The 21,681-nt window shown below is 40.1% G+C and overlaps 1 protein-coding gene across 1 annotated transcript; it reads right to left on the bottom strand.

Annotated features, from left to right (window-relative positions):
* Positions 1-9,093: 9,093 nt before the first annotated feature.
* Positions 9,094-12,156, bottom strand: LOC144709829 (Glycosyl hydrolase superfamily protein). The gene is made up of 8 exons (XM_078583476.1): positions 11,884-12,156; positions 11,690-11,763; positions 11,474-11,554; positions 11,312-11,396; positions 11,056-11,153; positions 10,888-10,975; positions 10,442-10,793; positions 9,094-9,773 (listed from the first exon to the last, which is right to left on the bottom strand). Exons 1-8 carry the CDS (start codon positions 12,148-12,150, stop codon positions 9,520-9,522), a joined length of 1,299 nt encoding a protein of 432 aa, XP_078439602.1. The 5' UTR covers positions 12,151-12,156; the 3' UTR covers positions 9,094-9,519.
* Positions 12,157-21,681: the final 9,525 nt, after the last annotated feature.

Genomic DNA, 21,681 nt, shown 5'->3' on the forward strand with positions numbered 1-21,681 from the left:
GGGCCAGCCCCCATCTCTAGTACTTCTAGCGCCCACTGGTTAGTGATATTTATGGATGATTCCACCCGCTTTACATGGGGTTATCTCCTAAAAAATAAATCAGATCTTTCTGCAACTATCATTTTGTTCCATGCCCTCATCCATAATCAATTTGCAACGTCTATCAAACGCTTCCGCTCCGATAATGCCCGTGATTATGTTAACTCCACCATTTCCACATTCTTCATCTCTCATGGTATCATCCATGAAACGTCCTGTCCTTACACGCCTCAACAGAGTGGTCTCGCAGAACGCAAATTTCGCCACATCTTTGATACCACTCGCTCTCTCCTTCTTCACATGAATATGCCCAAATATTTTTGGGGTGAAGCTTCTCTAACTGCTATCCACCTCATTAATCGCCTTCCCTCTCGTGTTCTTTCTCATCTTTCCCCTCTCGATGCCCTACATCGGGTCTATCATAGAGTTTCTTATTCCACGTACCTTTTGGTGCACCTGCTACATTGCTAACCATCATATTTCTCGAGATAAACTTGATGTTAAGGCACTCCGTTGTGTCTTTGTGGGTTACTCTTCTCATAAAAAAATATATAAATGCTATCACCCTTCTACTCATTGCCTCCTCGTGAGCAAAGATGTTACCTTTGACGAGTCTACTCCGTTCTACCTTCCTAGCTCATCGTCCTCTCCTTCCCCTTCCTCTTCATGCGATGAGTCCCTTGATTTCCTTATTCTACTTACATCTTCCTCCTTATCTCTCCTCTCTACTACTCTTCCATTGGCTCTCCCCACCTCCGCTCCTCCGCAAAAATTTGATGGGACCATTTACCATCGTCGTCGACGTCGTCCCTTGACTGCCCTTGCCCCGACACCTGCACCACTCCCTGTTACACCACCCTCTCCTCCCTCCTGCGATGCCCTTTCACTAGCCCCTCCACCCTCTCCACCTCCGGCTGCCCCGAACCCTTCCCTTGCCTGTGACAAAATTCCCACTGCTCTCCGAAGATGAACACTGTTCGTCTTCTTATTGCCCTCGCGGCTCATCATGATTGGTCTCTTCAGCAGTTCGATGTCAAGAATGCCTTTCTTCATGGTGATCTCCATGAAGAGGTTTATATGGCCTTGCCTCCCGGCTATGGGGCTCCTTCTTCCGCACCCCCCTTGGTGTGTCATCTCAAGAAAACTCTCTATGGCTTAAAGCAGTCTCCTCATGCTTGGTTTGGTCATTTTACGCACTCGATGAAACTCTTTGGATATTCTCACTGCAATGGTGATCATACCCTCTTCTATCATCATTCCTCGTCTGGGGACGTCACACTGCTTCTTGTGTATGTGGATGACATTATCACATGCGGGGAATGACTCACATGCGGGGGCTCAGTTGGCGGCTCACCTTGCTGGTGAATTTGATATCAAACATCTTGGCCTCCTACGCTACTTTCTTGGCATTGAGGTGGCATACTTTGTGACTGGAATTTTCTTTTGCCAGAGGAAATATATTACGTACCTTCTTCAGAGGACTCCCAACCCCTTACCACTCCTATTGAAGTGAATCACCGGCTATCTCTGGAGGAGCATGAGGAGGTTGTTGACCACAGACAGTATCAAAGATTGGTTGGTAAGCTGAAATATCTAACTCACACTTGCCCTGACATCGCTTATGCCGTGGGCCTGTTAAGTCAATTTATGCATTCTCCCAAAGTGAATCATATGCATGCTGCCAACCATGTACTTCACTATCTTATGGGTAGTATTGGGCTTGGTCTAGAATTCAAGCATAATGGTGGTCTCCAATCAGACTTCTATACTGACGCCGATTATGCTGGTTCTCATGTTGATCGTCGCTCAACGATGGGTTACTGTACCTTTCTTGGTGGAAATATTGTTACATGGCGTAGTAAGAAACAATCCGTTGTCTCTCGCTCCAGTGTTGAAGCAGAGTTTCGTGCCCTGGCAAAAGGTCTCTGCGAGGCGTTATGGATCACTAATCTTCTTGCAGAACTAAAGCAATCGCGTCATCAACCTACTCAAATTTTTGTGATAACAAATCAGCTATCAGCATCACCCATGATCCAGTGCAACATGACCACACTAAACTTGTTGAAGTTGATCGTCATTTCATAAAAGAGAAGCTGGAGTCGGGACCTTTTTGCATTTCTTACAATTAATGTTTGTTGAATAATCTATATGTTTCTATTTTTCTTTTTCTCTCTCAATATCTTTCTTCTCTTTTTTCTCTTTCTTCTGTTGTTCCCTCTATATGTACCTTCTTGAAGAGAACCCTAAAGTAAGGCGTTTTGTTTTCTAGTACATTTTCTCTCTCCTCAAAGCTTTCTCTCTCCTCAGATCTTTCTCTCTCTTCGAAGCATTCTCTCTCCTCAGCTCTCTCTCTCTCCTCAGCTCTCTCTCTCTCCTCAGATCTTTCTCTCTCCTCAGAGCTTCCTCTCCCCCTGAGGATTCTTCAATGTTTAGTATTATATGGTGCAGAAATTTGATGAATATAGCTGCTTCACATGGATTATGAATTTCTGAAATGTGGTGGTGTAAATATTTGGTCATGTATTCATGGAGCAAAAAATAAGCATAGATTTATATGGGTATTATTCAGAGACATGTGGATACACATATTATAACATTTAATCATTAGGATTTTTATTTAATAAATGATTAATGAGAATTAATTTCAACTTAATGAACGTACAACACAAATGGGAAACTATTACGTGAGCTATCTTGGATCCCATTGGCCAGCTGTGGATGTCACAATAGAAGGAGTGTTCATAAGTACTAGGATGTTAATAATATATACATCAATTGAGGATGGTTCATGATATTTTGAGCTTACACTATTCATCTAAATACACCTAAATTTATCTTGATTAAAAAATAAATATATTCTCATATGCTTAAAATTAAACGGGTTTCTTTTGGAAAACATTGACCTGATTTCATAAAAATTAAAATAAGTATCCCAATATATGAAAAATTTTTAAGGGTTCTCAGTTGTCTATCCTAAACAAACACTTATCAAAATAATAATTTTTACTTCTAAATTCCTCAAAATTTTTATAAGCAAAAAAATTTAAAATATACCTTTTCATTCATACCTCATGAAATGAAAAATTTACTTATAAAACACAATAATAATATATTTAATTTAAATATATTTATAATTTATAAAAATTTTATTTCTACATTATCAATGCACTAATTTAATCAAATATCAAAATTTTAATTATTTGTCAGAAATGTAAAAAACGATCCTCATATTATCAGTGTATTTAAAAAACATCCTTAATTAAATTGAATTCTTCATTATGTTGAATGAAGATAACTATAAACACACTTTGTCATTCACCTTTTAATATTGTGAAGAAATTTTTTGAAAACCTGTTTCAAGAAATATTTGGTCTAAGAAATATAATGAATAATTTATCAAGAATTTTCTGTCTATTTGATTACTCTAGATTCATTAGAATGGCGAGTTCAATTCTGAGAATAAATTCAAAATTCCTATTATTTAACTAATTATTAAGCTCATGAAATTTCTTCATCATGAAATCCACATTAAAAAATGGTACATATATTTTCGGACAAATCAGAATATTAGGCAGGTACTGTCAGAATGTTTATTTCGTGAGTATAACTTATGAATATGAATTTTAAGACTTAAAAAAGAATATTCAGGAGAAAATAATCTTATCAATCAATGGAAAGCATGTTGGCTTCCATGATTCAATTCATTGATTAAAAGTTTTAACACAGTATATCATCTCCAAGTAATCTACAACTTCTTTGTGAAACTATTTATATTTTAAAAAATGAAATAGGAAAAATAAAAATTTATCATGTACACTAAAGTCACACATATAGTCTCAAATGAAAGAAAATATAGGTATTATAATTGAATATATTAATCATAGGAACTGAAAAATTCTGAATGGATTTCTCAAGGCTATTAGAATAGTTATCAGTTGGTGAATGCAATCAAGTTTTTAGGACTTAAAATAGTTTTTTTTACTTAAAATTGAAGAGAAAATAAAATAATAAGCTTGATTTCCTTTTCCAAACTATATATCATACACTGCAACATAATAAACAAAGTTAAATTTGGAGAATCATCGTGATCAAACACAAAACCTGGAACTATAATTTGTAATTCATGATAAACGATATATAACCACTTTTACTTAAATATTAAGTCAATTAACAATGGTAAAACTTAATAATGATAGATTAAGTCACAAGAAAATAGATGGATACCTATTTCAAGTAAAGATAAAAAAGAGACTTTAACTTAAGAATCCTCTGTATTCAACTATTTTAAAATGAGGGAGATAATGGTAATCGACCATGTTTTTTTGGTGGATGACCAAATATCATTTTTATGAAATACATATACGAATATTAATGAGACTTCATTGAATATTTTAAAATATGAAGTCTCAGATTGCATTAATAACCTGATTTATTTCTATTTCAAAGCTCTTGGAAAAGTAAGATATTGGTTAAGTGGAAGTTTCCCAGAATATGGATTCCTAACCTGAAATACCAGTATTTGTCAAAATAAATTTTCATCGACAAATATTTGACAACTTCCTTTTGTATTTTAAGGAATAAGAAATGATCAAATAATTATAAAACACTGAAGTTTTAAGTTTAATTTAAAAACCTTATCCTCCAATCTTTGAGGTGGTACTTAAAGATTTTATTGGGGGGTCAGCTTTATCTCAAACAAGTGCAATACATCAAGTCATTTATACCTAAAAAATATTGTCAAGATGATTGATAAGAAAGTGTCAAAGCATTTAAATATTTCATGATTTTAAATAATTTTTTTAGTTATGTTAGATTTTTTTGTAGGATTAAAAGTATGGTATTCAATATTTATTTATATATATCAAATTATTTTTATCTATTTACTCAGCCACCTGTCTGGGCCACTCACCCATGACAAATTCAGTTTCCTACAACCCACTGGTGGGGTCTATCAAATCTAAACAGTGAAACCCAAAATTTTCCCTCATTTGATTTTTCCAAAGCACCTGGCCAATGGTTGATGCCTTTGAACATTCATGACTTTTAAGGGTGTTTACGATCATAATTTCACAAGACTAATATTTAGTGATGTTTCATCACTCATTACCACTGAAATAATTATCAAACTTCAATGTTTAATTATTGGTTTAGAATCATCATTAATTAGGGGTGAAATTTATACTTCGACTTTCATTTCATAAGTGCCCCATGTGACTCTCTGCGTAACAACACCTATGCCATATGATGACCAAGGTGATGCAAGTTTTGTGAGCTCATGACCCTGCTACCTAATGATTTCCCAGTCCCAAGTAGGGCATTTGACCAATATGAGGCCACCGCGTTGATAATACACGTTGGCACTGCAGAGATGGCCTATTGAGAATACTTATTGGGCTGAGTACCTTAGCTCTAAGATAGCCAGACAGTATGTGTTTGACCCACAAGGCAGTCTGCATGGGCTGCAGAGGAGTGCGGTGGTCCATGTCATGTGGCATGCACATTGTAGTTCTCCATTTTATAGCATGTATGGTAGGATGATTATGGGTCTGTGAGATCCAACTAAAGACCTCTACTCAGGACTTGAGATGAACCAAGAGGAAAAGTACACTGCTCTTAATTACATACTGGACACCACATCAAAGCTTCAGGTTATTTTTTCTGTTGAACTACGTTTAATGACTTTTCCCTATCTCACCTACATATCTTTGAATTTTGTTTTAAACCAACTGATTTTAGTTTCTATCAGCTGATATCAGATGAGTGCCTTAAGATATTTCCACTTATCACCTATTATCTCCTCCCTTTTTATGACATCTGTTGAGTAATCAAGCGTTTTAAGTTCATCATGAAAAACTACAGCAAAACCATTTGTCCATGTGAATTCGCCAGGATGCATGTTGTATAAACGACCAAATTTTGACTTATAGCTCAATTCCCTTAATTTATTAAATTCAATATTGTTTTGGACATTTTATTAACAACAACAAGATTCCACAAAAAAACTTGTCTTTGGTACACTGACCAACTAAGTGGGTTACTATTTTGTTCCTTTAGGCGAGAAGGAGAGTGAATTATAAAGTGTCTCCTGCTAATTTTGTGTCTATCTCTATGTGTTCCTTTTTCTCTCTGGTGATACTATTTTCATCCACTTCATAATCCAAGGAAGCCCATTATCAATAACTATTGACCATCTGATTGGTTAAAGATTTTAATCTCGGGAGTCTGATTGACCTTCATTGATTCATTATATTCTACGTGAAAATGTTCACTAGAAAAAAGTAATATGACTCTTTAGATGATTCATTTCAATATTTTCTTGTAAATGAATAAATTAAAACTTTTCTTCCATCATTTTGATTTAAAATTTATTTTAAATACGACCTTATAAATATCTATATTTTGATAAAAATGTAATGACATGTCAAATAAAACCTCAGGAATACTGATCTAAACATTTAAAAACTAGAGACCGTTTGGTTAAATATCATGGAAAAAACAGATATTAAGCAACCAATTTTCGTATTGAAAAAATAGTGAGACAATTTCCTCACAATAAACTATTTCATACACTTTGAGTTGACTATGTTATTTAGTTGGCCGAAAGTTTTGATCAGTCCTGCAAGACACAAGTTTGCATCCTATGAAATTTACGTCTCAACTCATAGGTTTGATATATTGACCTTGATGTTAAATGTAGACTACATTTTTTCTTAGTAGACACAATTAACACAATTTTTTTTTCTTCTCCCCAAAAACTGCTATGTTACAATCATTCAGCCAGTGTTGCACACGGTTTGACACAGACCAGATGGCATGAAAGAATATTTGACTATTCCATTTAAGCTTAACTGATTACTAACTTTGTATATTTATCACGATACACATATTCTAAGTCTGTAACCTAGAATTGATTCTTTGCATAGCTATATTAATGGTCAAGCACTGAAACATATTATATTAATGGTCAAGATGCAAACTTGCAGACCCAGTTCTTTGTCTTTGATTGGGTAAGCATGAAACAGCCTAGCTTGTAGGTTGAGGTTGGTACTATGAGTGACCTGTCCCCTATCTCAATTAAACCTCACATATGATGTATACCATCAGGTCTAGAACTGAACTCATTATTTGTCTATGTTGTATATTTTCATAGACTTGCCAAAGGTCAATAGAACTTTTAGGATCAAAAGTTTCCTGAACTCTTATATGTACTCAATATATTTGAGTTGATTAACCATATATAATATCTATAAGTGTCATGAAGTTAATGAAAGGAAGCTCATCGTATTAGCAGTGCAATGTTACTCCCAAGTGGTATTCTTAAAGGGGAAATATCCTAACTTGAGCTCCATTGATGGAGGACCATCTGGAAGATCGAGTCTAAGCTCGTCAACAGTCACGTCGTGGAGCCCAAGCCAATTCAAATGACCCAAGCTTCAAGTTTCCAGCTTGGTGACATGCCTCCATAGTTTGTTTATTTTCTACACATTTCTCTTCGTTGTGGATTTATTGAGGGCCCCTGTGTTATGGCCTCTCGACATCTCTTTTTTGTGTCTTTTTGGTTTTGTTCGGCCCATTAGAGGAAGTCCCCCAAGTTGGATGTTCCCCTAATTGGGCCCATTAGGGCAATCCCCCTAACCGATATAAGGGAAGATACGCCCAAGAAATGATTGGACTTTGCTTGATGAACATTTGAGTTTTCCACTCATAGTCCCATCCTCTCCGCTGGGGAGATTATCTTAGCTTATGTTTGAGCAGGTCGAGGATGACATCATCAGACGATCCACCATCACCAGATCACCGCCGCGAATACGATACCGATGTCAGAAGAACAACCATCACTGCTGCCGTCGATGACCTAATAGTCAGCCATCAGTATGATCCTTCTCCGCACACGATCACTGCCGTGTTGAGTCTTCTCGACGTCCCCTTAGCCGTATCGCCCAGTCGCCTGAGACCGTTGAGCTTCCGGCAGCTGAAATCGGCTGTCCCCAGTCGTCTGCGACCGTCCACAAGCCATCTCCGGGCGTCTCCAGCTGCCTCTGACCATCCCCGGCTGCCTCCGGCCGTCCCCGGCCGCCGCCGACCGCCTCCCCCTACGACCGGCCCCCCTACAACCGCCGCTCTAGCAGCTGCCTGCTGCGACCACCGCCCTAGTGGCTCCGCCTACGACCGTCGCCCTCACGGCCTCCCGCTACGGTCCTGACTTTGACTGCCTGCCGTCTTGCTCGCGGGCCGCCAGCCGGTGCCCGCCGCCGTGCTCGTTTTCACGCTCGTCACCATGCTCTCCGTCGTGCCGCCGCCATTGGCATTCGCTCCTACGCACACTATCGCCAGCGGCCACTCGTCTACTGCTCGGTGTTTGTCGAGTTCCCATGTCGTCGCTGATCAACTGATCGTGACCTCATTGATGGGTCTTATGATCCCCCTTCGCCATCGATGACTACGCCTCAAGCACTCAGGGCCTGGACCTGTAGGTTACACATCCCTTCCCCTTATTTTCAGTATTATTATCTTCATTAGTGCCATCCTCGACTGCTCCACTACTGAGAGTTTTTGAGTCATATGAATAGCCACCAAATTAACGTTAGGGACTTTTTATTTTTGGTGTCAGATTTGTATAGCTCTCGGTGACGGTCGTGCAAGCTCATGGACAGTGATTGATCCCCTCGAGTGGACCTTCGGGCTTATTACTCGAGTCATTGGGAGCCTGCCACTGCCCTAGACCCTCATGTCGTTACTCTGGTCTTACCCCCAAGATCCGTGGCATCTTTTGTATAGTTTCATTGATTTTACTTCACTTGCATCACGTCTGCATTACTGCATATCCCACCGTACGCTCCTCCCTGTGGTGTAACACGAGTCATTCGATCCTGACCTCCTTCTGGTTACATCATCCATGCATTCAAATAACTCTCATAGTGTCGCATTGCTGGTCCTATAGCATTCAAAATGCACAGCAGGACCCGATTTGAGGCCCAGGTGACAAGGCCCTTCAAAATGCATTGGACGGGTCAAATATCAGATAATGTCTACCCTGACACAACTATTGGCCACTTGATGCTAGGCAGCACTAGATTGATAATGATTGAGGAATACAAAGTAAATATTGGCCAGTTATAAGAAATATGGCCTAAATTTCGTACAAAATAAAAAGAGTTAGGCTTGAGTGATTTGTACTGAGAGAAAGAGAGAGAGCTGAAAAGTCTGAAGCAATGTTTTACTCATTGAGAATTGTGGGCTATATCTTATCATTTGCGTGAGAGAGAGCTGCAGATAGAGATGTGCAGAGAAAATTGAAGAGGGAGAAATGCAGAAAGAATCTAAGGGAGAGAAAAAGAGAGAATTGAAGGTGGAGAGATATGCAGAGAGAATGGAAGAGAGATAAAAAGAGAATTGAAGAAAGAGATGCAGAAAAAATTGAAGACAGAGATAGGAGAGAATTGAAGACAGAAAGATGCAGAAATAATTGAAGAGAGAGAGTTAGAAGAGGTCGAAGAAATAATCTAATCCTTGGCCGATCTCCCAGACTGAGAGGGAAGCACCTCGAGAGCGTGCTTCATCAAGACGCAAAGATATGGAAGCTAATGAGGGGTAAAAGATGGCGTGCCGTCGATTCTTGTCGTCCTCATAGAGGAAAAAGTGTTCTGAGCTTTCTCTCTCCCACTGCAATGCTGGTTTGTGTTTCTGAAGAAGAGAGAGGTATCCCCTCCCAGTGATGGCTTCACTGCCCACATCTACAACCAGATCGAATTAATCAATATCATGAGAGAGATAAAAATAGATATTTAGATACTTGCATGAAAATATATACGATCAATAAATTAACACATTGATGGACTGAGAAATAGAGAAATGGATGACTATATTTAGACACGTACACATATATACACCTATGGAGAGAGACAGGTTTTTACGCATTCAAATTTATTGATGAATAAAACAATAGATATTTAGATACATTGACACTGATATAAACATAGATATACACCGAAATAGGTATTAAGATAGTTCCATATTTGGAAACATAAATAGGTACAAAGATAGGAATTAAAATTGATTAATAGATAGATAGATACAGGGATGAATATTCAAATAGATAGGTACGTTCAAAGATATGTATTTTGAGAGTTAGATACGTAAATATTTACAAAGAGATATTCAGACACATATAGATAGACATATAGATATTTTAATTACATCGATACAAACAGAGCTAGATGTAGAACGACAGAAACAAAACTACACAGTGATAGAAAGATACTGAGATATATATTCAGATTTATATTATATACTCAAGACAAATAGATAGTATAGAGATAGATATTAGAAATAGATCTATTGATAGATACACACAGACAGGCAGAGAGAGAAAGAGTATATGGGTATTAAGAGTTATCCTGACCTTGTGAGAGAAGGAAGTCATTCCCATAGAAGTTGATGCCAACAAAGATCTTGCGAGCAGCCTCGGGTGAGATAGCTGGGTCATTAAGCAGCAGATCAAGGGTGGACTTGATCCAGGGGAGAGGAGCATTGGGGCCAGGGTTGTGGGGCCCAGAAAAGTCATATGTCATCAGTGAGAAGCCATCCACAAAGTCAACGAGCTGGACAAAGTCGTCTATGCCAAAGTCATGTTCTCTGAGATGCTTCGACCGCACTGCTGGAATGACAAAGATCAGCTCCAACCGCCTTCCAGTTCTTGCAGAGTAGTTCACAGAATGCAGAGCCATAGCCATCTCTTTCACAAACTCCACTGCCTAAGAATAGAAATCCATTTAAGTTTATATTTATAATAAGGAAATGAAAATCCCATCTAGGAAATGAAGTGTCAGATTAAGTAGCTGGACTAACCCTCCTGCGCATCTCTATATCATGTAGAACATGATGCATTGCCCATATTGACCAAGATTCCAGCACAATCCCATCATATCCCATTTGCCTAAGGATTCAACGAACGCATGAGCAAGGGAAGAACAAGGAGAAATTTAATTATAAATATTCCACTCCATTTAAACGTACTTGCATTCAGAGATTATGATATCAATGACTTTTTGCCGCAGTTTGACCTTTTTCAGCATTTCTGAGTGGAACAATTCGAGGACAACTCTGGGAAGAACCTAGCAGAGTTTAGATAAATTACGTTATTCAAATTGGTAGAATTACGAAAGCCGTTCTGAGATCCAACAAAACAAGAGAGTTTGTTGAAAATAGGAAAAATGGAGCTCAAAGTTCTAAATAACGCATGTTGGAGCCAGAGGTGGGTTTATGGGCATACCAGAATGTTTGGGTTGGTCTTAATTCTAGAAATCCACCCAGAATCATAATTATGCCGCCCTTCGAGAAAATATGTCGTTTTATCACTAGAAACAGCAAGAAAAAAAGGCATTAAAGAGAATAAATAGAGAAAAGAGTGAAATTATTCTCTTTGTGTTCAGACCTCTTCAACTCGTACCAAACGGGTGATACGTGGGTCAGTTTGAAGCAGAACATCTCCGCTAATTCATATCCCCGAGAATTCCTATAATAACGACGTGAACATACTATTTAATCCACAAAGAATTTTGAGGGAATTTAGATTTTTTTGTTAAATTGTGTCTTAGAATATTCTTTCTGGATTTTCGGCCATAAACGAAATACAAAATAGTGCACGTACCAGGGCGTCACGTAAGCGAGGATCGGGTTCTGAAAATGACGGAGCGATGAATTCTTCGAGACTCTTGAGTTTTCCTGGATTTACAGATTTAAAAAACAAATAATCAGCACTCAAATTAACAAAAAAATCATGCAATTGAGACACTGTCAAAACAATCCGGTTAAATAATAAAAGGAATCAGTTCTTCTACTTACGGAGATAACTTCACCGTACGTAATTTCTCTCTTAACCAGCCCCCTTTCATAAACGGAAAGGATCGGGCTATCTTCGGAAATACTGCGGAAGTTTCTGAATTTGCCAGCTTTCAAGTAGAGGAGGACGATCGAAGCAAAAACAAAGAAAAGAAAAAGAAAAATCGAAATCCAACCACATCGGGCACTACTCCTTCCTTGCCGCGGACTGATTCTTGGGGGATCGCTCCTCGCGGCGGAGATCCGGCGCTCGCGCTTCCTCGTACCCATTAACGATCTTCTTCACTCTGTAGAACTAATTTAAAACAAAGACGATAAACGGATACAAAATCGATTAATCTGGACCGTTCATCTTCTTCTATTTTCGAAATCGGACGGTCCCGATTAGAGTGGTATTCCTCGATTACTTTTCTTACTACCTTGCAAATTTTTTTTAGTGTAAATATTTTTGTTTTATAAGTGTACAGAGGAATAAAATTTATTAATCTGGACCGTTCATCCTCGTCTATTTTCGAAATCGGACGGTCCCGATCAGAGTGGTATTTCTCGATTACTTTTCTTATTACCTTGCAAAAAAATTTGAGTGTAAATATTTTTGTTTTATAAGTGTACTGAGGAATAAAATTGATTAATCTGGACCGTTCATCCTCTTCTATTTTCGAAATCGGACGGTCCCGATCAGAGGGGTATTTCTCGATTACTTTTCTTGTTACCTTGCAAAATTTTTTAGGCGTAAATATTCTTGTTTTATAAGAGTACTGAGGAATAAAATTGATTAATCTGGACCGTTCATCCTCTTCTATTTTTGAAATTGGACGGTCCCCATCAGAGGGGTATTTCTCGATTACTTTTCTTGTTACCTTGCAAAATTTTTAAGACGTAAATATTCTTGTTTTATAAGAGTACTGAGGAATAAAATTTATTAATCTGGACCGTTCATCCTCTTCTAGTTTCGAAATCGGACGGTCCCCATCAGAGTGGTATTTCTCGATTACTTTTTCTTATTACCTTGCAAAAAAATTTTTAGGTGTAAATATTCTTGTCTTATAAGAGTACTGAGGAATAAAATTGATTAATCTGGACCGTTCATCTTCTATTTTCGAAATCGGACGGTCCCGATCAGAGTGGTATTTCTCGATTACTTTTTCTTATTACCTTGCAAAATTTTTTAAGTGTAAATATTTTTGTTTTATAAGTGTACTGAGGAATAAAATTGATTATTCTGGACCGTTCATCCTCTTCTATTTTCAAAATCGGACAGTCCCCATCAGAGTGGTATTTCTCGATTAATTTTCTTATTACCTTGCAAATTTTTTTATTGTAAATAAAAACAAAAAGTGTACTGATGAATAAATTGATTAATCTGGACCGTTCGTCCTCTTCTATTTTCGAAATCGGACGGTCCTGATCGGAGTGGTATTTCTCGATTACTTTTTCTTATCACCTTGCAAGTGTAAATATGTTGGTTTTATAAGTGTACTGAGGAATAATATTTATAAATAGTTGTTTAAGATAAATTTAGAGGACAATTATAAATTTTGAGAAGAGCATGATTTATGCAACAATATTTGTCATTGCACTTTGAAGATTAACACTTGATGAGAATATTATTAAGTGCAAACCTCGAGACCAGCACTGAGGCAGAACATTTATTCTCCATTGGCCACAGATGGTAACCTTCAAGGGCTCGTAACACTCGATGCGTACTAACTACGCAGAGCCTCATGGTGGAGATGGGCTTTGGGGAGAAGTTTGATGGAGATTGGTGAGGAAGGTGATATTTCAAGTGGCATATTGATTTTTAGACAGTTTTGCTGAGCTGATTTTGTATATCTTTATAGTTTTCCCCAATATTTTATAAAATTAATTTCCCTACATCAAAATTTTTCCCTCTTTATCTTCATCCTCATTTCTCTTATACATCTGTTCTTGCTCTATTTATTTATCTCTTTTGCTTTTTTCCTAAGAATTCATTATCATGTCTTACTATTTGCTCATAACTTCTATTTTTCTCTTCCCACTTGTCACACGGTCAAATCCCAAGCTAGGTCTCTTGCTCGAATTTGGCGTGTGCCGGCCTCAATGTTCAGGGCAAAACACTGAGCACCCTTGATCTCTTGCAGCGGAAGCTTTGTAGATTGCTTAAGATCGCATAGAAGGGGTCAGAGGAGATGGTGGAGACGCAGCCTCGTCAGGGAATAGGGTCATTGCATTGATATCATAAAGAGTACATCATCATTGGGGATAATTACATGGGGGAAGACGAGGGGTGATACAAGGAACGAGACGAGGCGCTTTGTGCCGAGGTAGTGTCACCACACCGCCTCAAGGCCGCCGCTCTGCGCGCGCGCCTGCACTGCCGCTACACAAGTGCGCCGGGCGGGCGCCGTATGCCTGCAGGCATGGCGGTCACACACGCCACCCCTGCCTTGACGATCACACACGCCACCGGCACCCGTGTCAACACTCTCGCGCGCAGTCCGCGCGACGCCGCCGCATTCGACGCCCCGAGCTGAGCGCTGTGCACCCAACACTACCCGCGGGAATGCTACATGCTCTCTGTGTTGTCTCAGCGCTCAACGTGCCACATGCCTTAGTTTCCTGGCGAAATGACTCCCGGCCCGGCGCCCCGCACACGCAATGCGCGCGCTGCCCGCGCGGCTGCTGCGTGGCACCCCGCACAACTCCGCGCGCTGCAACCGCGGCACGCAGCCCGGCCTGCGCGTCTCGCACCCGCGCGCAATGCTTCCTGCCCCCGCATGCAGCACTCGGCGCTGGCGCGTAGCGTTGGCGTCCGAGCGTGGCGCTTGGCGTTGGCGCACGACGCTTGGCGCACGCGCGCACACACTGATCAGCCTGCACGCCCAACACGCGCGGACCGTACCTGATCCGTCCCGCCTTGGGCGTGGACGGGCACGTTCATCGTCTGCAGTGTATCACCACGTACAGGGCCAATGGCCTGAAAGATCAGGTATTTGGGCATCGCTACCCATAATGACCCAGTCCTTTAATGTCGTGAGCCTAAAATACACGGACACGCCCTCCCAATAAGCACGCAGGCCTCTGGGCAGGGAATGCCGCCTAGTTAGGGACCTAACACCACTTCATAGAGCTATCTTTCTATTCACTTGTAATCGTCTCTTATTTCTTTCTTCCTCACCCTCTTGTCTCTTTTCTCTCTCACCTATTTCTTCTCACCCCCTCCTTTCCCATCTTGTCTTTTTCTCCTCTTTTTTCTTTATCCTCATTTTTCTTATCAATCACTTGTTGCTCTATTCATTCTTCTGTTCTATTTTTTGTCATTTCACTTTTTTTCCTCTATTTCAGTTTCCCCATAACTTCAATTTTCCTCTTTTTACTTTGTAATCATCTTTTTTTAATTCACTCTTAACTATCTCTTCTCTCTTTGTTCCTCCCCTCTTCTATTTTTCCTCCCAAATTTTTGTGCTTTGTCCAGATTTTTTTGGATGAAGGAATTGTTCTTCAACCAAATGAAGGGAAAAGGTACAGACTTTCAGTTTAGTGTCTATGTTAGAGGATGAAATGACGTAGGACGGCTACGGAATGGACGACTGGGTTGACGGGACAGACTATGGGTAGATGGACGACTAGGGATGGATCGGATACTAGAGGGATAAAACAGCCACAGAAATCACACGGTCGAATTCGGACTTTAAAACTGATGAAAATCAGGTGGTGCAACTCCGACCCTTATCAAGGGCGGGAGTACTGTCTTCCCCCATCGCGACGATGCCTAAGCACCAAAATCAATATACGAATTTGCGTCGCGAAGAAACACTCAAGAAAGAGAGAGAAGAAGTGGAAAATCCAAACCAAATCTAATTCTGACGGCGGTGGAAACTTCTCGAGAAAACACTGGACGGAGAACACTTTCGACACCAAGGGTTTCAGGCGTACCTGATAAGCCAAAAATAGGGGTGAAAATTACGCAAATTTTTTAGCCCTTGTCGTTGTGAATTTTTGGCTTATGCAATAAAATTTATAAAACTCTACTTAATATGTATAGTGATAAGTATGAGTGTCGTCCAAGGGAGGCAAGTAGGAATTTCAATTTGATTTTATTTTTGGTGTTTTAGATCCTAATTAGAGTGAATTTGATCTTCAATGAGGATCAAGTCACCCTAATTAGGTGAGAATTTAGAGAGGGGGGTAGATGAGATGAGATGAAAAGAAGAAATGTGGGCTCTAGATTGAATTAATTGATCCAATTGGATGGATCAAAGAATTCAATTAGAGAGGTTGGAAGAAATTTTTGATTTAAGTTTTGGTTGGTTTTGAGAATTTGCTAAATCAGAAATAAAAAGGGAAATCTTAATCTCCTAAGAATTAAAACTAAATTTTTTAGAGTTTTCTTTTGGAACGCAATTGAATGCCAAGGTAAATCCCTCAATTTCTCCTCTCAATCCTAATCAGGGCTTGTACATGCCGCTCAAGCCAAGCGATTTAGAAGTTCAGATCAGAATAGAGATGAAGAAACAAACAACTTAACCTAATTCATTCAAAATGCATAAAAGTTCAAATACAATCAAGGAAAAAAAGTACCAGATAACTTGATCCAAGCTAGAGCTCCTCCCTGTCTTGCAGCTGTGATAGAGCACCATCCAGAATGAGCTCCCCCTCTCGAAATTTAGCTTTTATACTTAGGTTATAGGGTAAAAATCACCATTTTACCCCCGTTTAGTACTTAATATTTATCTGTCAATATAGGCTACATCTGAATGATATAACTGTACAAATAGAAAGAGGGGATCAAGACGAACAAATCCATTAAAAAATCATCTCAATCGGACTTCAGGATCAAAAGTTATTAATAAATCAATTTTAAACCAATTTAATCCATTGGATTTAAAATTGATTTATTTATTAGTTTCGTTTTTAAACACGCAATGACGTGTCGCTCTCTCATTGGCTGGCGCATTTTGAATCCTCCTTTTTGCAGAAAAGTCCTTAAAAAGCCTGGAATTGCTTTTGGACACCGCCCAAAAGTAATTGCGTATATGCCCCTAGCGCACTCTCTCTCCTCCGATTTCTCCTAAAACATTAAAAATATATATTAAAAATTGCAATAAAACCCTGAATGATTTTAAATAGGATCTTTACGCCTGCCGTGGCGACCGAGAGCTGTTTTCAGGGTCTTTTTGCAACGAAACGTTGCAAGAAGGCCCCGAAAAGTCTAGAAATTGCATAAATACATTTTTCTCTCTTATAAATATGCCTTTTTTTCATAGAATAAATGCATTTCTTCTTGAAATAAATCCCAGAAAATTCCTAAAAATTCGTTAAAAATTCTAGAAAATTCCCTGATTAATTCCCATGTTGATAAATGTCGAAATAAACTTTTTAATGTGCCATTTTCATCCAAAAATAATTATTTCGAGCTTCAATAAATCCTTAAAAATTCATATAATTAACAGAAAATTAGGGAAAAATCAGAAATTACTTGGAAGCATTATTTTTGTGTAAATATATGATAACAACCCAAATTTAAGCCTTTTAAATGCATAAATCATGCTAATAACATGAAATAAAGACCGAAATTAGGGTGTTATCAGTACCTCGGCACCATAGTGCGTGAAGAGGGGGCGGAAAATTCCGATCGTGATGAGGCTGGATGAATCCGGGCGTCGAGCGGCCCACTGGTCGAATAGTCTGGGCGTTCTGGGCGTTGTACGGCCCTGGTGGAGAGCGTGGAGGTCGACGGGCACGGATGGAGCAAACGGACAAGGACACCAGTCCCGGGCGGTCTGGGGCGAACCGCTCTGGGCAGCCTGGGCGGCTGGGAGGGGCCGCCCATGCTACCTAGGGCGGCCTTGGTTGGGCGGCCCTTGGGGCGGCATGGGCAGGTGCCCAAGGGGCTGCCTTGGGCGGCCCTAAAGGGGCAACGCGTGCGGCCCTAGGGGCGGCCTGGACGGGTGGCCAAGGGGCTGCCCTAGGTGGCCTTGAAGGGGCAGCGTGGGCAGCCCTTGGGGTGGCCTGGACGGGAGGCCAAGGGGCTGCCCTGGGCAGGCCCTAAAGGGGCAGCGCGAACGGCGCTTGGGGCGGCCTGGACGGGCGGCCAAGGGGCTGCGTTGGGCAGCCCTAAAGGGGCAGCGCGGGCGGCCCTTGGGGCGGCCTGGGCGGGCGGCCAAGGGGCTGCCCTGGGGCGATCCTGAAGGGGGCAGCGCGGGTAGTCCTTGGGCGGCCTGGACGGGCGGCCAAGGACTGCCTTGGGGGCGGCCCTGCTTGGGCAGCCCTTGGGGCGGCCTGGGAGGCGACCAAGGGGCGGCCTTGGGCGGCGATGGAGGTAGACTAGAACGGCCCTTGGGTAGCCTCGATGGCGGCCAAGGGGAGAGTGAGAGATAGAGAGAAGGATAGAGAGAGAAGAGAGAAAAGAGAGTGAAGAGAGAGGGAGGAAGGTCGAAGGGGTGGTAGGCTGACGACGCGAGACGGCGGCGATAGCGGTGGCGGCAGCGGCGGCGGAGGTAGGGTTGAAGAGGGGATAGGGAGGCTTGGGCAGTCCTCCAAGAAGAGTTAAACAAAAACTCAATTCTTGAATTATGACTGCCTAAGTGTTTCTTGAAAACAATGGCCTATATATAGGCCTTGGAGGAAAGAGAAAATGACGAGAAATTAGAGACGAGAAATTAAAGACAAGCGCCGTATCACGCCAAAGGGCAGTTGTGGATCTGCCTCTGGCGTCGTGTCATGACGTGCATAGGGACGTGCACGGGTGGAGACGTGCTTGTTGACGGTTGTGGCGTGTTGACTTTGGTATTGACTTCGGTTGAATTTGCTGTTGGGTCCATAGCAGAAGTGTTGACTCTGGTTGACCATGGCGACGCGTTCGACGGTAATGTGTTGGCGTCCTCGCCATCATGAAATCAAGCTTCCTACTTTGTTATGGTTCTGAACTTCGTTGACTTTCTCCCTTTCCACCTGAATTCTGTTCATCTCAGAACAAAATTTTACTTTATTTCAATTTTAGATTAAGAGTGGTATTCCTATGATACTATTACTCTTACCAGAAATTGAACAGTTATTGAGGTTTAGATGAATTATATAAAAAATCAATAGTTTTTCAACCCTAACACTTTATAATGATCTTAGGAAAGAGTTAGTCAACTGTTTTCAAAGAAAATAATCTAAACATTATCTCATTTTCCAAGAAGATTTCCCTCTGCCGAATATGGGATGGCTTGTTTGGGCCTACATATTCTCTTTGTTATGCACTAATGTTATAAACTAATGTACCAGCCCTAATCAATGTAACGATTAGAAGTTTTGTTCCCAGCGTTGACGTGGTGTCAGATTCATAAGGCTCATGATTGTGACATCTACTGTTGTCACTTGCTACCACTAGCATGACCTACCCATTGCTCTTGGGCCTTTTGTTGTAACCACAACCTGCTGCCGCTACTCTAATTTGTTGTCACTCCATAGTTTTTCCTGCTCTTATTGTGTTCTCTATTGTTGATCTGCGTCATGTCCTACTTTACTATTATTGTATTCTGTCACTATGGCTGCTTCTTGCTAGTGCTCCTATGATCTTCCCCATTACCGTTATGGATTTTTAATGCCAATGAAGTTTTAGGGCATAATTGACAGGATACCTTGACGAATTGCACAACAGGACTAAGCAGAGTTCTAATCGACCCTCAAAAGCCAATGATCTAATCACCGTTGTATGAAAGATCTGAATTTTATTAAATCCTTGAGTCATCGTGCTTAGTTTCTCATGTGTGCAGCCTATAGACATATCCGCATGATCACCAACACGTCAAACCTCCTCCGTCTCGAAGATCCCCATTATAAATCTATTATCAGTGTTACACCACTCTAATTACTTTAAGAGTGGAGGGGAGCCAAGAGAGATAAGAAGACATGCATCTAAAAAGTTATATTGTGGGTTAATTTTATTCAAGGTCTTCCCCTATTTATACTTAAAGGGTAAAATAAGATTATTTAAATAGATCAAAATATATTTTTCTGACATGTGAGATTATATTTTTTATGACATTAATGTAATAAATTTTTGTTAAAAATACATAAATTTAAGAAAATGAAGAACTTCAGTATAAAAGTGTATGAATTTATTGTAAGCTTTAGTAACATGCATTTATAATCATTTTAATGACAATAAGCACATAAAATGCATGAAATTACTCATAAAATAGCATGTTGTTTGTGATTATCATATTCTAACAAGCATTGTTAATAATCTGAAAATTTTGAGTGGGCACAAGTCCTGATCTCCACCACAGCCCTTAGAGCTCCTTCACTGCCCCTCCATCGGTATATAGTTCTTTTCCTATTCTAACTATTCATAGGACTTTGACCCCCAAAGAGTATGAATCATGGAATCATGTTATGACAACTCTATCATATGCTTCTACCTATTCAAAATTTTCATCCACTTTAGATGATTCTATGTAAGATACCCATGCTATACTAGGTTCTAAGCTGGCATGAATTATCTACTCAGGGACCTCCATTCATATGAGTGGTAACCCTTCACTCGTTTCTACTCTTACACCACCTCAGCCCATCCCTAGTTGCAATTACTTATTGTTGAGCATTTCCATTAAAATACATGGCCATGCCACTCTCACCTTCCTTCCCTTACACAACCTCATATATGTTCCTAGCTTATAAATTACCTATGATTAATTAATTGCATAACTCGTGCTCTTAATTAATACGTCTCCTTGTCCCTTTTTATTGTCTTCCCAGATCTGCATACCACACAATGGGTTGTATTTAGGCGTGAGAATGGACATGATATTCACAAACTCACATTAGAAACTCCCTTTTTTGTTCTCCTTGCCTTTTTTACAAACTCTACTTCTAATTCTTCCCCCAACTGGAATTGTCATTTTTGCCAACCTCTTTTTCTAAAGTAAAAAAATCTTAATCATGGTCTTCTTTTTCTTATTTTTTATGTGACTTGAGTCAACTTGACAAGCATCACCACTTATATCTCTACCACAGCAGAATTTCTCCTTCTATTACCTTTGATCTTGTTTGGCATCACCACTTATATCTCTGCCTAGTGTCTTCTCCCTAAATACACATGTTAGTATGGTATATCTCCTTCAGAATCGCTCCCAACTGCTTTCCATCGTCCAAAATTTTATCTTTAAGGTTATCTCCCAATTCTCCATGACCCTTGAAATCCTACAAACTAATAATGCACTTGAACTTGTTAAGATCGACTTTACATTACTTGCCCACTCCTCAATGAGATGAATTCTCCACACTATCTCTGGTAGAACGCCCTAATGACTGCCACATATCTTCCTAATCAATTTATTTATTCTCTTATAGGAGATGATGTTCAGTTCATCACCTTTTCCCTAATTTCACTCTATTTTCCTCACCCCATTGAGTCCTTCACTGCACCACTTTTGTTTATAAGCATAATTCTCTCTCTAACTTACGCCTGTGCCCTCAAAGGAGTTTTCAAAGGGTCTACTATGCTTACTTTCCTGACGTCTAGCTGCTACGTCACTTCAAAGGATGTTGCCTTCCATGAGGATACTTCTTATTTCTCATTGGCATATCTATCATCTTATGCATACTATCTCTGCCCTGACTTTCCACCTTCTGTTCACTCTCCACCTCACCTTGTTGACCCTCTGACTTGAGACTACACTACTGATTTCACTGCCCCACATACTCTTGACTGCCTCTTTTTCCCTGGTGAAAAAACTGTTCTCTCTAGCCTCTTTCCTTGACCTCGGGTTCTCGTCTACCTCCATCTTCAGATGATCTTCATATTGTCATTGCCTTGTGTAAAGGCAA

This window comes from Wolffia australiana, chromosome 11 (assembly GCF_029677425.1).
Source record: "Wolffia australiana isolate 7733 chromosome 11, ASM2967742v1".
NCBI classification, from domain to species: domain Eukaryota; kingdom Viridiplantae; phylum Streptophyta; class Magnoliopsida; order Alismatales; family Araceae; genus Wolffia; species Wolffia australiana.